The following is a 16812-nucleotide window of genomic DNA, read 5'->3' on the forward strand; positions in this document are numbered from 1 at the left end:
AGTAAAATAGTGCCAAAAATGGCACGGTTTGGGCCAAGTTGGCAGCCCTGATCGCCAAGTTTTTTATTTAAAAAAGCACCAAAATACTGAAAATAGCCCAATTCTCCCCCCAAAAAAAAACACCAATTTTGTGTTGCTGTGTTTAATGGTATTTTCGCATATAAAGCTGTATGTTCAAATATTTTAAGTAATCACACAATGAAACTTGTAAATATTTCCAACTATGCGCAGTTAATCAATTTAATAAATTTAATTTGCAAAATGTTTTTTTATTCGTAAAACAATTTCCAAAACTTGGTTTTTCTAGAGGCTTTATTTTCATGCAATTGCTTACTTTTGTACAAATGCGCACACCCAGCTAATTAGCAGAATATTCTATGGACTCCGTGATAGAGACTGTGAAAATATTGCGTTTGGATTAACTTAGAGCATATTATCCAAACACTAACATATGTGTAAGTCAAATACAATGTCACCATAGAATCACGTTTTTATTATAAAATTGCCTTGAAAAGGGCACCAAAGAACAAAACAAGCGCTAAACTAAACAATTTTCGCCTTTTAATTCCCTAAACGCACTTAATTTCTTGCGAAAGGCACAAAGTTGGCAAAAGTTATATCGATGTCAAATTTGCTCTTATACAAGCATGGACAGAGAGTGAGCGCCTGCTTAAAGAGCGTAAGCATCACATGCAAATACATGCGAGAGCCATAGTTGCCAACTTAGTGCTTTAAGCACTAGATTTAGTGCTTTTTGAAAATTAAAACGCCAAACAAAATGGTTTAGTGCCTAGTGCCCTTTTTAGTGCTTTTTTTTAACTAAAATTTCTACAAATTTAAATGCACTAAAATGCAAACCATGATTGATAAAAAGATGAAGTTGCAAACCCACGTTCTTGCGTTCTTGTAAAATTGTATTCGCGTTGAAAATGCTAGCACGCAGATAAGTTAAGTATTTTTCTTTATTTTCTTGATTATTGATAGATTACACAGTTCGAAAAATTTTATCTCTTTTTGCCACCTGAGTGCATCGGTTTTTGTAGATTTTTCGGTGCTGAATCCAAAACTGGCTGCAGAATATCTCTACCACGTCAGAATTTTGAGATATCCTAACCTCTAAGTGTAAAAACACGGTTTTTCGCAATATTTGGAGTTATATTATAAAACAAAAAATTTTTTCGCTCATTTCTACTTAGGATGATACTTAGTCTTTATATGTGATATCTGCGACTATGGTTGAAGCGGTTTTGTCTATTAGATGAAAAGGATACTTATTTTAACTTTTTGAGCCTCCAAAGAGGAAACTGAACTTCGCCCCCTGTGCGACACGCCTCAACCGTCTCCAATCGGGAACAAAATTTGTATATGATATCTTCGACTATGGTACCTAGCATCAACGTAGGGGTTGAGGCTTAAGAAATCTGATGTAAAAATTTGCTTCCTACATTTAAGGACCACCCTAATGACCATTTGTATGGGCCTAGTATCATAGAAAGTAAAGCTTAGCTTACGGAACTCAGGTGATCGAAAAATTTCCGTAATCTTGGAAACAAGGAAACCCATTTTGGTGTCTTTACCAATCCATACCCACTAGGGTGCCCATCGAAAATGCTTTTTTTTGGAAATTTCAACACCCTACCCTCTAATTTTATTCGTTTTTATGAGATTTAGGTCAGAAAATAGGATTTTGTAGATTTATGAGTTTTTGAATAACTATTTTTGATTCGATTTCAAAGAACGACTATGATCTGAGAAGAGGATATATAGGCCTATAAAATGGTATATAATAATCTACTGTCGGACTAGGCTTGTTGGGATTTTTTATCGGGTACCGGGCCACGCTGCGATCGGGCGCAACGCGCGCTATGTGGGACCGCTATAGGGATCTGAAGAGGGAAGCGAGACGTATTTGCCGCAATAAGAAGAGAGAGGAAGAAATACGTGAGTGCGAAGAGCTTGAAATGCTGGCCGACAGGAGGAATGCCCGAAAATTTTACCAGAGAGTTAGGCGACTTACGGAAGGTTTAAAGACCGGGGCGCACTCCTGTAAGAACAATAATGGCGACCTAGTAACTGATGTCCAGAGCGTACTTAAATTATGGAGGGAACACTTTTCCGCCCTACTAAATGGTAGCAGCACGGAAAGTTGTGGAGAAGAAGAACCCGAGCCCGCAGTCGATGATGACGGAGTCGACGTTCCACCGCCTGACTATGACGAGGTACGTATAGCAATAACGCGGCTGAAAAACAACAAAGCCGCTGGAGCTGACAGCCTGCCAGCTGAGCTATTCAAGTACGGCGGCGAGGAGTTGATAAGGTGCATGCATCAACTCTTGTGCAGAATATGGTCAGATGAACGCATGCCCGACGACTGGAATTTAAGTGTGCTCTGCCCAATCCACAAGAAAGGTGACCCCGCCATTCGCGCCAACTACCGCGGGATCAGCCTTCTAAGCATAGGTTACAAGGTCTTATCGAGCGTATTGTGTGAAAGACTGAAGCCCACCGTCAATGAACTGATTGGGCCTTATCAGTGTGGCTTTAGACCTGGCAAATCCACCATAGACCAGGTATTCACAATACGCCAAATCTCGGAAAAGACCCGCGAGAAAAGGATCGACACTCACCACCTATTTGTCGACTTTAAAGCCGCTTTTGACAGCACTAAAAGGAGTTGCCTATACGCCGCTATGTCTGAATTTGGCATCCCCTCAAAACTCATACGGCTGTGTAAAATGACGTTGAGCAATACCACCAGCTCCGTCAGAATTGGAAAAGACCTCTCCGAGCCGTTCGCCACAAAACGGGGTTTCAGACAGGGCGACTCCCTTTCATGTGACTTCTTTAATCTGATGTTGGAGAAGATAATAAGAGCTGCAGAACTGAACCGCTCAGGAACAATTTACTACAAGAGCGTGCAATTGCTGGCTTATGCCGATGACATCGACATCATCGGTAACAAAAACCGCGAAGTCTGTTCTGCCTTTTCCAAGTTGGATAGGGAAGCAAAGCGCATGGGTCTGGTGGTAAACGAGGACAAGACGAAGTATCTCCTGTCATCAAACAAACAGTCAGCACATTCGCGCCTTGGCACCCACGTCACTGTTGACAGTTACAATTTCGAGAAAGTAGAGAATTTCGTTTACTTGGGAACCAGCATTAACACCGATAATAATGTCAGCATTGAAATCCAACGTAGAATCACTCTTGCCAACAAGTGCTACTTTGGACTGAGTAGGCAATTCAGGAGTAAAGTCCTCTCTCGACGTACGAAAACCACGCTCTATAAGTCACTCATCATGCCCGTGCTGGTATATGGCGCAGAAGCATGGACAATGACAACATCCGATGAGGCGGCTCTTGGGGTGTTTGAGAGAAAGATTTTGCGGAAGATTTACGGTCCTTTACGCGTTGGCGACGGCGAGTACCGCAGACGATGGAACGATGAGCTGTATGAGCTTTACAACGATATGGACATAGTGCAGCGAATTAAAATACAGCGGCTCCGCTGGCTTGGTCATGTCGTTCGAATGGACACCGACGCTCCAGCTCTGAAAGTATTCAACTCGGAACCCGCTGGTGGTAGCAGAGGAAGAGGGAGGCCCCCACTGCGATGGAAAGATCAGGTGGAGAAGGACTTGGCTTCACTTGGCGTTTCCAATTGGCGTCAGTTGGCACAGAGGAGAAACGACTGGCGTGCTTTGCTGAACTCGGCCAAAATCGCTTAGGCGGTTACAGCGCCAAAAAAGAAGAAGAAGAAGAAGAAATAGAAAAAAGACCCATATTTCTCTTAATTTTTTTTTAAATTCGACCACCGATAATTTCTACAATCTAAAATAAAATGTATTTTCAAATAAACTGATACCTCATTTATTGCAATCGCATAAAATTGTCGAATTTAGGTGATTTTTCTTAAATACGGCCTTGAATTTATATGAGTGTATGTACCGGAATTTCAGATTTTTTGCGCAGTGTGGCAAAGGACTTCATCAATATTTATTCAAAATTAATATATATAATCGCTCTTTAGCAAAAAAGTGGGTTTTCAAGAAATTTTAGGAAAATGGGTGTGGCACCACCCACTTCTATGATATAGGCGTATCTCAAAAACTACTTGACCGATCTCGACCAAATTTGGTATACACGTTGTGTCCGATTTCAAAAAATTTCAATATGGCACTTAAGGAGCCTAGGCGCAATGTGTTCACCAAATGTTGACATTGATCAAGTAGGTTTTGAGATACACATATATGACATAAGGGGGCGGTGCCAACCCCATTTTCCTAAAAATTCTTGAAAACCAGTTTTTAATAAATATTGATGAATTCCTCAGCCGCTCTGCTCAAAAAATCTGAAACTCCGGTACATATACACAAAAGTCGCCTAACTTCGACAATTTCTATGCGTTTGCAATAAATGAGCTATCAGTATTATTTGAAAATAGATTTAATTTTGGATAGTGTCACATATTTTGAAATTGTGGAACTTATCGATGGCCAAAATTCATATAATTAAGAGAAATATGTGTTTTTGTTTTTACCCGATAAAAAATTCCAACAAGCCAAGTCCGCAAATATATTATTATACACCATTTTAAAGGCCTATATGTCCTCTTCTCAGATCATATTTGATCTTTGAAATCGAATCAAAGATAGTAATTTAAGAACTCATAAATCTACAAAATCGTATTTTCTAACCTAAATCGACAGGGCGCGACCTCTAAATTTATTTATTTAGAGTGTAGGGTCTTGAAATTAAAAAAAAAAAAAACATCTTCGATGGGCACCCTAATACCCACATGTTGCCAAAACCCACAAATTTCTTCTCGCTGATGAAGATGCAGGTAACAGGAGGGAAAAGAAAAATTTTGTTCTCGCTCCAACCCAGCAAAAAAAATTACCTCACTTTTTGCAATGGTATCGGTAGGTCACGGTCAGTATTTACTGACGTGATCCAAGTAGCGCGATATTTATTGACTGTGTAGCATGCAATATTGATGGATCTTGATCCATATCGCAAAATTTCCACAAATTTGGAAATCTGGATCGCGGATCGCAATAAATATTGAAGGTTTAGCTTTTACAAAACGTGATTCATATATTTCGTCAATACATCTTGTACTCTCATAATGTGAAAATCGAAAACATATTCGCTCTACCTTCGCTCTCGGCGCTTAAAACCTTTCAAAACAAATTGAAAGTATTTAAATTAGCATTGGAAATTTGAAAATATATATGAAATGCGTTATCTGTCAACTATTCGTATAAAATAATTGCGATATAATAAGCGTTCAGCACAAAAATTATGCAAATACTTAACATGGAGCATTCAAGCGCGATCCATCAATCCGTCAATATGGATCGCGATCCAAATATCGCGATAATTACTGACCGTGTGACAGAGCCCCAAAAGTTTCGCTGTTATTAACGCGGTATTGTTGTTAACATCATAAATTCTTCAGAGTTAAACATTGTACAGCTTAATGTTAATACCCACATACATATGTGTGTACATTAAGGTGGCCCAAAAATGCATGTGAAAAAGTAAAGTCGGAATTTGTATGCCTCACCCCCTTGGATTGTTATATACCGAAAAAAATATACCCAATTTTTTTTATTTTGAAATCAAAATATTTTTAGAGGTCGCTCAAAGCGCGCAAAGTTTTCCATGTTTTTTATATGGTGGCTAAACGAGTTTTCGTAGAAATGGTATAGAATTCTTAAAAATCAATACTTTTCCATCTGAAAACTATGTTTATCTGCAGGAGATTCCCCATTGTTTATTTAACAATTTTTTCATCGCACCTATAATTTATAGGTCCGCCAATAACCCACAAAACCCCCAAAAATGCAATGGGGAGACCAATAAAAAATCGTTAGTATTAAAAAATGGTTAAATAAGCAATTGGGTGTTATTACTGAAAGTCTCCTGATGATAACCAGAGTTTTCCGGTCGAAAAATATTGATTTTCAAGAACTCGACACCATTTCTACGAAAAATTGTTTTTTCTTTGAGCGCTTTGAGCGACCTCCAAATATTTTTTTGATTTCAAAATATAAACTTAGGGGTATACTTTTTTTCTATATAGAACAATCGTAGGGGGTTAGGGCATTACAATTCCGACTTTACTGTTTTTGCACCACCCTAATGTGCATGCATGCTTTCGTGGGATCGTTGTATTACATGGAAATAGAAAAGTGTATATGTACGAATGCAGACTCGAAGACGAAGAATTTAAATACGAATATCTATGTGTGATTACGAGTTAGAATACGGGCACGAGTTGGTACTGGAAGTACTTAGTTGTGATAAATTTCGTAATGCGACCATTCCATTGGTATTTTTGTTTCACATCAAAGCCTCGTGTGAGTTATATAAATATGCATACATATTTACCTATACATATGTACGTATAGTACTTGCATTTGTTTGAATTTAATTGACAGATTCTCGCAGGGTTTGTTGCGTATCGTACAACCCTATTTCACCCATTGTTGATGTGGCGTAGTCATGCATGAACTGCCACTTCGTAACTCGCTGTTTACGCTCCCATTTTGCTCCAGCTCTTTTGCGTTTGCGCTGTTTACACTGTTAACATGAGCGTTCTTATTGTAGTCTATTTTGCCACCGGAATTCGATGTAACCGTCTTTACATACATATGTACATTCCTAGATCTCAATACATACATACATGAGTACACATCGTCGTTTAAAGTGCAAAACCGCGTACCGTGGTTCTACAAAACCTCGTAACTGACATTTAGGCTAAATATGGATTTGCTCACCGGAAGCTCCATTCATATCAAAATATCGATATTTAGAGATATACAGGTATATTCTGAACGTTACCGCTAATTTTGTAACCGGAAAATTTTATTACCAAAAAATGTTACCACCCACTTCTTGACACTGCAATTCTAGTTACGTTGGTAATTCAGTCAAAATATAAAGCAATTCAGCTATGAAGATTTGTGAAAATTCTGAAATTGCACATTTCACAAGAGTCCACAGTATGCGAAAAGGATTTAAAAATTGTTTGGAACTTTATTTATCGGTTAAAAAATTTTTGTTACCAGCGCAGAATAGTCCTGATAAGGAAGAGATAAAAGAGAGAACCGTTTTGAAATAAGACAGCTCTTACTCTTTACGAGGTTTCGCATTATCTTGATACGCGGTTTTGTACTTTAAACGGCAATATGTATGTACATATGTATATTGTATGTAAATGGTCGCATTAGTTTCCGAATTCACTCTTCCCATTCATTTTCAGATTCGTTTCTAGAGCACTTCTCAGACCCCTTCGCAGAGACCCATATGTGCTGCTATCATTGTCATTGGTATGCCGCTGTTGCTTCGTTGCTGCTACACGAGCATTTCGAATATGAAACTTCCATTTCTCATTTCGAGTTCATCACTGTTTTTCGTTGTTTTTGCTGCTGCTTCTGCGGCTGATATTATGTTGCATTGCTCTTGCAACTTTCTCGCAACGCACTGCACATAATGAGCACTCGGGCCTGTTGTCCGCTTGGGCATTTACCTTACAGACACTCACCGAGCAGACTGTGGATGTTGCTATGACTGTAGCTGTGACTGCAGCTGACTGACTAACTGCTTGATTAGATGACTGCTTCGCTGGTTTGGCTTGACTTGTACACTGTGGCTGGCTGTGTCGGATATCGGAAAATCCGCTGCGACCGGCTCGTGCCAGTACTCAATTGACAACCAAACAGCTCACGACTGAAACGCGGGCGGTTGCAGCTATTGAATGCGATTATTGAGTCACACGAGTATTCACGGCAACAACGAGCACGATTACGGTTATTATAGTGATAGCGTCGAAGACGATGACTACCAACTAACGAAAAAACGAATGTAAATTTAATTAATGAAATCAAAACAAGAATAGCAAAGAACAGGCAAAATGTTTTTTTAAACTCACAAAGCTATGAGGCATCGGTTTCGTTGGCTCCGTTGATGATGATGATGATGATGATAACTGCAACGGCATCGCATCGATGAAATGTTAATACCTACGTCATTGTAGTATGTAAGGTGCAAATCGCAAAGTAGCCAAATTGCAAACTGACTAACGGCGACTAATGTGTTGTTCGAGGAGACGGCAGCAGCAACAGCGGAAGCATCAAAGTTTTGCAGTGCAACAGCGCTGATAGATAAAAGCAATTCTGATTTAATTTAATAAATGTGTGCTGTGGTAAAAATTGCAATAAAATTAAAAAATAAATAAATAAATGAAGTTAATAAGTACACACATGCATAGATATTTTTAGAGAAACTAAGTACAAAACTTGTCCACTGTGAAAACTTTAAACAGTGGAAACAATCTATAATTTTTACTGATCTGTGCATATATATGAACTCGCGGTAACCAGGAAGCAAAAGTGGCTAGCTGAAAAAAATTAAACTATACTTATTTATTTGTATGCACATACGCGCATATGGAAATACAGTACATGTAGTATGTATGTATATATGTATGAAAATGCTTGTTGAAAATAAATTAAAACAATAATATATTTAAATATAAAAATACATACATACATACATATGTACGTACATATACAGTTGTTAATGCATATATGTATAAAAATGGAAATGATAACAGTGAACTCAACTTTTTTCCAAAATTAGGGCCTATAGATATGGATTTCAAGCAACTCTTAAATAATTTGTCATAAATATTGCATGTTCTGATATTGCAAAAATCTGCTTTCAGGGAATCTTAATATACATACATACATATCCCACGTTTAATAATATATAGAAAAAATATTTCAAAATTTCAATTTTGTGGGAAAACTCAATCAAAGTTTGATCAATTCATACAATTGGTATACCAAAAGTTAGACGGAAAGACACGTATATTCGCCATTTTTGGGAAGTTTGTCTTCTGTTAGGCTTAGCATATTCTCCTTAACAAGCTTATTAAGTAATGGTATGTTGAAATCTTCAAAAACGTAAATGTTGAATTACATCTCTACATTATTAAACGTGCGATATGTACATACGCTTATGGCCAGCTGATTAGTTCAAGTGCCATTTTGACTAGTTTTGGCTATTTTTATTTTGTTTATTTTAATGTTTATATTTTTTATATAAAAGTTTAGCACTAGGGATGTTAATTTTTCGGCTTTTTCCGATCGCGAGATTTTCCGGGTGGCGTTGTCACAATCCCGGGATCCCGGGATTAGTCCCGGGATTTAGATATTCATTACTTTTCAACAACTTGAATCGAAAAAATTCATTCTATATTGTTTGAGAAGCTCTCCTATAATGAAATAAATAATAAATAAATGGGTTTCAAACCTACTTTTTTATTTAAAATGGCGTTTTTATTTTTTCTCTCTGACCGCAGTATTTATTTTGAAGGACTCTGTAATTTCAAAGATATGATTAATTCCAAAAATTATTAAAAAAAATTCAATGCAATGTAGAATAAAAATATGGGTAGCAAATGCAATAGGAAATTTCTTCAGAATTTAAAAAATTTAAATTTTTTGGATTCACAAGGACGAATAGGTAATTTTTAAGCTGATAAAGTTAGAAGAACGAAATTCGAGGATGTTTTCGAGTTTATATAAGCCCTTAACATATGATTTTTTCAAAAACAAATATTGCGAAATTTCAAGGATAAAATTTTAAAATGACATTTTCAATATTTACCAGCCCTTCTGCACCAGAAACTTGAGTCTCTTTTAAATTCTACAGGATTTCGTCATTAATTTTATGCCCATACTTCTTCTCTAAGCACATTTCTCTGAATTTTTTAAATCATTTTTGAATTAGTTGACGTCAGAGTGAAAAACTAAAAACGCAATTTTACTATATTTGGCCTATGATTTTGCGAATATATTGATATTTGTGTTTAAAATTTACTAATTATTAAATAAAAAAAAAAGAAATATAGCCAATACTGGTCAAGAAACGGAGTTTCTATTCTTGCCAGCAGTGCAAATTACCAATCCCGAAACTCCCGGGATTACTTGCCAAGGATCCCGGGATTTTCGATACCTTAAAAAGTCCGGGATCCCGGGACTAACATTCCTATTTAGCACTTAACCAGCTCCACTTAAATCCGCATTTCAAAATTTGTAAAAAAATGTATAAAAATTCAACAAACTTTAACATTTGCACTCAAAAATTTTAAACTTTTTATCTAGAATTTTTAGAAAAATTTTGGGTATGCAGTTTTGTAGCTCATTAAATTTTAGTAGGTGAAGTGTATATTTCAAGACACTAGAAAACGCGTTGATTTTTAATATTTTTTTTTTTGCTGATGGTGCTAGGCATTTTCCCCCATACATACGAAATTGGCCAGCATATTTTATATGGAAGAAAATGCATAACACCGTCAGCCAAGAAAATTTTCTGAATAAAAAATTTAAAATTTTCGGGTGCATATGTTAAAGTTTGTTGAATTTTCATAATTTTTGTACGAAGTTTGAAATGTGGATTTATGTGGTGCTAGTTAGGTAAAGTGCTAGACTTTTATAAAAAAAAAATATAAACATTTATTAAACAAAAGAAAAATAGCCAAAACTAGTCAAAATGTCACTTGACTTCATCAGCGGCCACAAGGGTATGTACATATGTACATACATATGTATATATGTAAATGCCATACAAGTGCATAAAAAAAGATTAAAATGTTAAGCAGTATACCCCAGGATTTTTCTAAATAGAATAAAAATAACCGTTTTTTTTTGTTAAAATGTTATTAAATAATGTTTGGAACTGCCCAAAGCCCATGAAGTTTCCATGTACATATTATTTTAATTTAATTTAATTTAATTTATTGACGCTCACACAATATGTCGGTTTTCGCCGAGCTTCTCGTCCGATTTGTGGCCTTTTTTTATTTTTTGATGTTGGTCGGAAACTGGATTGAACCCAGGCCCAGCGCACAGTGGTTCAAAACTGACATTTACTGTTCATAATTAATTTTTCAACCAATTTGATAACTTTTTTTTTTAATGAAAGCTTGTGAAATTAGTTACAGTTGAGCCCGATTTTTCAATTTTTATTGGTTTATATTCAACTTTTTAGTACAAAGTGCAGAAAAAGTAGCAATTGTGAAGAAAATCGATCCTCCTGTTCCAGTTAAAACTGTTACATAACAAAAACAATTGTAGGGTTCCCAGAAACAAAAACAAAATAATAATAATAATTTAGTGTTTAAAAAAATATTCTCCAAAAAAAAAATCACAAAAACAATTTAATAATAATAACAAATAGCCGCTTACACATATGTTAGTGTTTGGCCGAGCTTCTCCTCCGATTTGTGGCGTGCGCCTTGATGCTGTCACGTAAAGGGGAGGGACCTACAGTTTTACGCCGACTTCGAACGGCGAGTGTATTTTTATGAAAAGTTGTTTTTCACGAAAGAACCCACTCGGAGGGTTGGCACTGCCCGCCGAGGGGCGACCCCCATTAAAATAAAAAACTGTTTTCTACATTTTTTGCGATGTTGCTTTGACCAGGACTTGAACCCAGGCCCTGAGTCGTCGGAAGCGCGCACTGCTTACCACTACACCACAGCAGCCGCCAAACAATTTGAAATGTTATAAAAAAAAATTTCACAAAAATTTAAAAAAAAAATTTTAGTCTAAAAATATTGGGTATGCTGTTTTATAGACCATTCCACTTTAGTATAATAAAGTACAATTTGCAAGTAGTTAAGAGTACGCACGGGATTTTTAACCATTTACATATGTATATAATATGAATATAATCTACACCAGACAAAGAGAAAGCTTTTATTTCCCATTTAGCATGCAGATGTGCTCGAAATGTTAGCGAGAAAAATATTCAAAATCAACGCGAACTCTTAGCCTCGTGCAACTAAAATTTAATGATCTATAAAACTGCATATCCATTTTTTCTATAAACTCAAAACAAAAGTTTAATTTTGTTGAAACTTTTTTTATAGGTAACATTTCCAAATTTTTCTTGTGATTTTTTTTTCGTTTTGGGGGAACCCTACAATTGTTTTCAACTAGTTTTTATTACGTAACATTTATTAACTAGAACAACAGGATCGATTTTCTTCAAAATTACCACTTTTTCTGCACTTTGCACTAGTTTTGATAGTTTTATAAGCTTTCATAAAAAAATAATAATCAAATTGGTTGGAATGCAGGCTCCAGTGAATTATGAACAGCGAATTCCAGTTTTGAACCAATGTGCAGCGGCCGTCAATATTTTTTATATGGGGAAAACACTTTTTTGTAGAAATAGGGTAGAAGTTTTGAAAATCAATATTTTTCGATCGGAAAACTCTCTTTCTCTTCAGGGAACTTCCAATAATAATACCCATTTGTCTATTTTACCATTTTTTTTAATACTAACGATTGTATGGGTCCCCCCATTGCTTTGTTTGGGTTTTTGGGGATCTATGAAAAATGGTTAATATTAAAAAATGATTAAATAACCAATACGCAAATATTATTATTGGATGTCTCAAGATTTCAGATTTTCAAGAATTCCTACCATTTCTACGCAAACTTGTTTTTTCTCCACTTCATGGGCTTTGAATTTCATTAAAAAAACGGGTATTCTTTTTTCCATTTAGAAAAGTCTTATAGGGTAAGAGCTTAACATTTGAAATAAATGCAAGATTCCAACTTTGTGCGATATTAAAAAAAAAATCAACAAACCTTCGTAAAAATGTCGAGCTTTTTAATTAGATTTCTTAGAAAGATTGTTAGTTTGAAGTAGTTAAAGCTGGGCTATGCAAGACTTAGACTTAACTTGACTTACGTAAAACCTTAGAAACGATTACCCAGCATGTCACCTATTATCTTTTCTCTTTGTATTTGTACACGTAAAATTGTGTTTACACCAAAATGGATTCAAAATTACCATTCAAATAAATGTATTTACGCGTATCAAATTGTTTTTATTTTGTTTTCTGTATTTATTTGAAAGTTTTCGATTGCCAGATGAATAACATTTATACAAAAAAATGTAAGATAAGAACAAATGCCAAAAATAGGTGATCTCAGCTGCAGGCATTTTTTGGCAATCAGCGCTGATAGTGTTTTTACTTAGGGAACTGTACGATATGTATAGTTTTCCAAGTTTCGAAGTGAAGTTGTTGTTTTGGATAAGTCAAGTCAAGTCTAAGTCTTACATGACTGGGTTTTTAGGCAGTGCCAGTCATTTCCCTCCATACGAAGTATGTTCTAACTATAATTTTTTTATTATTATAAAATTAAAATTATATGGCCCAAATCGCCGAAAAGGAAACCAAGGGAAACAATTTTTTTTTCAGGTTTCGCATATTTTTGATTATATCTGGTTCGTCATAATTCTGAGGTATCATACAATATAAATATTAACACGAATTTCTCTCAAACATGAAAATTTACTTAATCCTGAGACATCTTTAAATTAATGAAAAGTAAAAAAGCACAATATGAAATTAATTGTTTATATTTAAGGGCCACCATTTTTTACATCGTACTTTGAAGTTAAAGAAAAAGAAGATTCTTTAATTAAATAGTAAAAATCGAATAGAATTATTTCAAGTATTTTTCTAAAATGCTCTCTCGAATGGTGCTACACGATTTTTCCTTCAAGAGATACGGCCACTTAACTGCCGTGTCCTCGAATCTAATATCGCCAAACCAAGCATATGCATTCTCACTCAATACGTCATCTTCCAATGGCCATAATTTCTGAAAGTAAAGTCGTAAAGCACCACTCGAAGGCGCATTTTGAAGGGTAAGAATTGGACTAAATGGCAAAGAGCAAACAAAAGTGGCCATTAAAGCCGTTTTTCGTGTACTTAACCGCGAAAAACCTCAATATCTTGGAGCAGTTGTAAGCTCGAACTCAAGCTCTGCAGAAAATTAGGCTGACTTCCAAAATGTCAACTGCATTGCATATGTACGCACAAAGTTCTGTTCTGTGTAACAGTACGCGTTTTGGGTCATATGATCTTTTTGTTTAATTTATAAAGCCAGAAGCAATCAGCATGAATCGGAATATATTTCTATTATTTATAATAAAAGCCTATAACAAAGTAGCAATTACATTGTAAAAAAAAATTTAACAAATGATAGTTCTGATACTTCTAGCCCCTTAAGAAGACCCGGCCTGGGGGACTCATCCCTTTCCACCCTCCCTCTCGACGGGCCTGGGGGTGCGTTTATAATTATATGTAATTATGGTGTATGTATGTACATGAGTGAACTGATCCTCGATAATTTTGCCTAGTCACGGATTTTTGCAAAAAGATCCCTTTTCACATTACTTATAATTACTTTTTAATTTTTGTTCATTTGGCCTTACTCACATTAGAGTGTCTATTTGGTGAAAATTCGAGAGCTCAGGATTAGAAAATTGGCGATGGCTTATAAGGACTTTGAAATTTGGGGAAATATGATCAATTCTTTTCGGATTCGATTCATTTAAAAAAGGAAATACAATATGGGTATCGAATAAAAGAGAAAATTCTGTAAAGTAAAACCGGTTAAAATTTTTGGTGCATAAAGACGCGTAGGTAGTGAAAATGTTATGGACTAATAACACATACTCAATCAATCCGTGAACTTCGTCTTTCTAACTTTATTAGCTTAAAAAAATAAAATTAATTAAAAGGGCATTTTCAATAGCTATTCGCACTGAACTAAACAATTTATTTTATTTAATTCTGCAGAATTTTGTCCTTCATTGGTTTCCATATTGTTACTCTACATTGCACTGCGTTATTTAACTAATTTTTGGAATTAATCGTATCGTTGAAATTACAAAATATATATGAAAATATATATATATGTATGAAAATATATATATATGTATGAAAATATATATATATACACTGAAGAGCAAAACTGGAACAATAGAACGGAAAGTTAAGTTTGTGGTAATGTACTTCTTCAGTTTATTTACTTTATGGTAATTCAAACTTGCATTTCGCCTTACTGATGTTTAACTAAACGTTTGATCATAAAATTTTTAAGATTCGCATATGGAAACTCAGGAAAAAATTACCAAACAAAAATGAACTGGATTGTTCCAGTTTTGCACCCTTTTAGTAATTGCTGAATTTTATAATTCAAAGAGGAGTTCTGGCTCATTTCCTGCAATTTTGTAATCAAGGTGCGTGGAATTTTCGCTGTGAGTGCATTAAGTGCACATACCAAGCAAAAAGAATTTAAAGTTTTTGCAAAACGGCCAGAAAGCCCAAGTCTGCAAGATCAAGAGGCCACAAAAAATTGCAATTTGCCAGGCTAGGCATATTGGAGGATATCTAAATGCCAATAAACTTTGGTTCGAAATCAAAAATTACTGTTTTATTACCACAATGTAAGTGACTGGACATTATGTAAGACATGGGAACAAGTTATTGCAGCACAAAGATAAAGAGAAGAAAGCCTGCTTTGACATCCAGAAAAATTGTTAGTCAGAAACGCATTTTTACTAAGAAAAAACATTGGATTGGTATTATTTTGAAGCGGGAATTTACAAGTTCTTCATAAACGACCACATTATTCTACCAAAATTTACTATTAATTAGGGCACGGCCCTAAATTTTTTAACTCTGAGGACAAAATTAAACGTTTTAAGTCGGAATATTGGTTCAAGTGCTGTACACCTGCATCAGGGATATGCCTAACGTCCCAACATATTTAAACTATTAGGTTTGCATGTGTACATTTAATGATGTAGGGCCGTGTTACGCCTTAGGGAGTAAGAACTGTGGTAAAATCGACGCTAAAAAGAAAAGTGACAACAAATGAGCATTTTCAAAGAATTTGGCAAATTCTGAGGATATTTTTCGCAGGCTTTTATCAATTTTAACAGGACAATGATCAGAAATATCCTCCGAAACTGGGGCCAAATAGGTAGAAATCCTAAGTTTTTATAATCATTGAGTGACCTGCGTAAAGCCCAGAATTGATTCAACAGAAAACTTATGGAATTGTTTGAAAATGCCACTGTACAATTGCGAAAATTCGCTCAATCGCATGCAAGACCTAGGGCATGGCGTTGAGGAAAACAGGTGCGCGTTCTCAACAGATTTCTNAAGCGATTAAAGGGCGGACCTCAGTCTGCAAGGTCAAGAGACCACAAAAAAATGCATTTTGCCAGGCCAGGCATATTGGAGGGTCTCTGATTACCCATAAACTTTGGTTCCAAAATCGAAAATTACTGCTTTTTCACCACAAAGGAAGCGACTGGACATTATGTTAGACGTTCTTGTAGCACAAAGATAAGGAGGAGAGAGCCTACCTTGACAACCAGAATCACTTTTAGTCAGAAACGCATTTTTACCAAGAAAAGACATTAAATTGGTATTATTTTGAAGCGGGGCATTTACAAGTTCTCATAAACGGCCACACTATTCCATCAAAATTTAAAACCAATTCATATTTTAACACAATTGCAATTTTCTTCTTGAATCTGCTTGAAATAAACATTTGAAATGTGAAGTCCGAAACTAGATTACAAAAAAAAGTCTTCAGAGATTGCGAATATATCGCAAGAAAATTCACATTATGTTTTACTGTTCCGGTTTTGCTCCTCAGTGTGTTTATGTGTGTATTTACGTACCTACATAACTTACATACATATATGTATGTATGTATGCCGGTGCTCATTGTCAACAATAAGTAATTAACTATGTTGAAGCACTTCAAGTGCAAAAGTGAGCACTTTGAGTGCTTTAAGTGCAATCGAACGAAAATTTTNAAAACCTGTGCGAAAGTATCCCAAGATGACCATAAAAGCTAAAATATTCAAATTGGTTATGGCCAATTTATTAAAAGTCAAGCAAATGGTAAAATT

The 16812-nt window shown here is 35.5% G+C and overlaps 2 protein-coding genes and 1 long non-coding RNA gene across 12 annotated transcripts in view; 1 reads left to right on the plus strand and 2 right to left on the minus strand.

Annotated features, from left to right (window-relative positions):
- Positions 1–7259, minus strand: part of LOC108363267 (uncharacterized) — a 15696-nt gene extending 8437 nt beyond the window's left edge. Inside the window, exons 1-2 of the long non-coding RNA XR_001847591.1 lie at positions 7207–7259; positions 6397–6669 (exon numbers count right to left, since the gene is read on the minus strand). This is a non-coding gene — a long non-coding RNA (uncharacterized LOC108363267). The remainder of the gene's footprint in view (positions 1–6396; positions 6670–7206) is intronic.
- Positions 1–16812, plus strand: part of mam (neurogenic protein mastermind) — a 193709-nt gene that overhangs the window by 144832 nt on the left and 32065 nt on the right. The window contains exon 1 of one of the 10 annotated variants that reach the window (XM_017616342.1): positions 7799–7872. The exons of the other annotated variants lie outside the window; for them this stretch is intronic. The gene's annotated coding sequence lies outside the window, so the exon portion shown is untranslated. Of the gene's footprint in view, positions 1–7798; positions 7873–16812 lie in introns of those variants that run through there. 10 annotated transcript variants of the gene reach the window in all.
- LOC108363256 (uncharacterized) overlaps positions 7767–16812 on the minus strand; it is a 175805-nt gene continuing 166759 nt past the window's right edge. Inside the window, exons 2-3 of the mRNA XM_017616557.1 lie at positions 7940–8164; positions 7767–7855 (exon numbers count right to left, since the gene is read on the minus strand). Of these exons, the coding sequence (XP_017472046.1) occupies positions 7849–7855; positions 7940–8164 (232 nt within the window). The 3' untranslated portion in view covers positions 7767–7848. The remainder of the gene's footprint in view (positions 7856–7939; positions 8165–16812) is intronic.

This window comes from Rhagoletis zephyria, unplaced genomic scaffold, assembly GCF_001687245.7.
Source record: "Rhagoletis zephyria isolate East Lansing unplaced genomic scaffold, Rhagoletis_zephyria_1.1 Rzeph_scaffold_00025, whole genome shotgun sequence".
Taxonomy (NCBI): Eukaryota; Metazoa; Arthropoda; class Insecta; order Diptera; family Tephritidae; genus Rhagoletis; species Rhagoletis zephyria.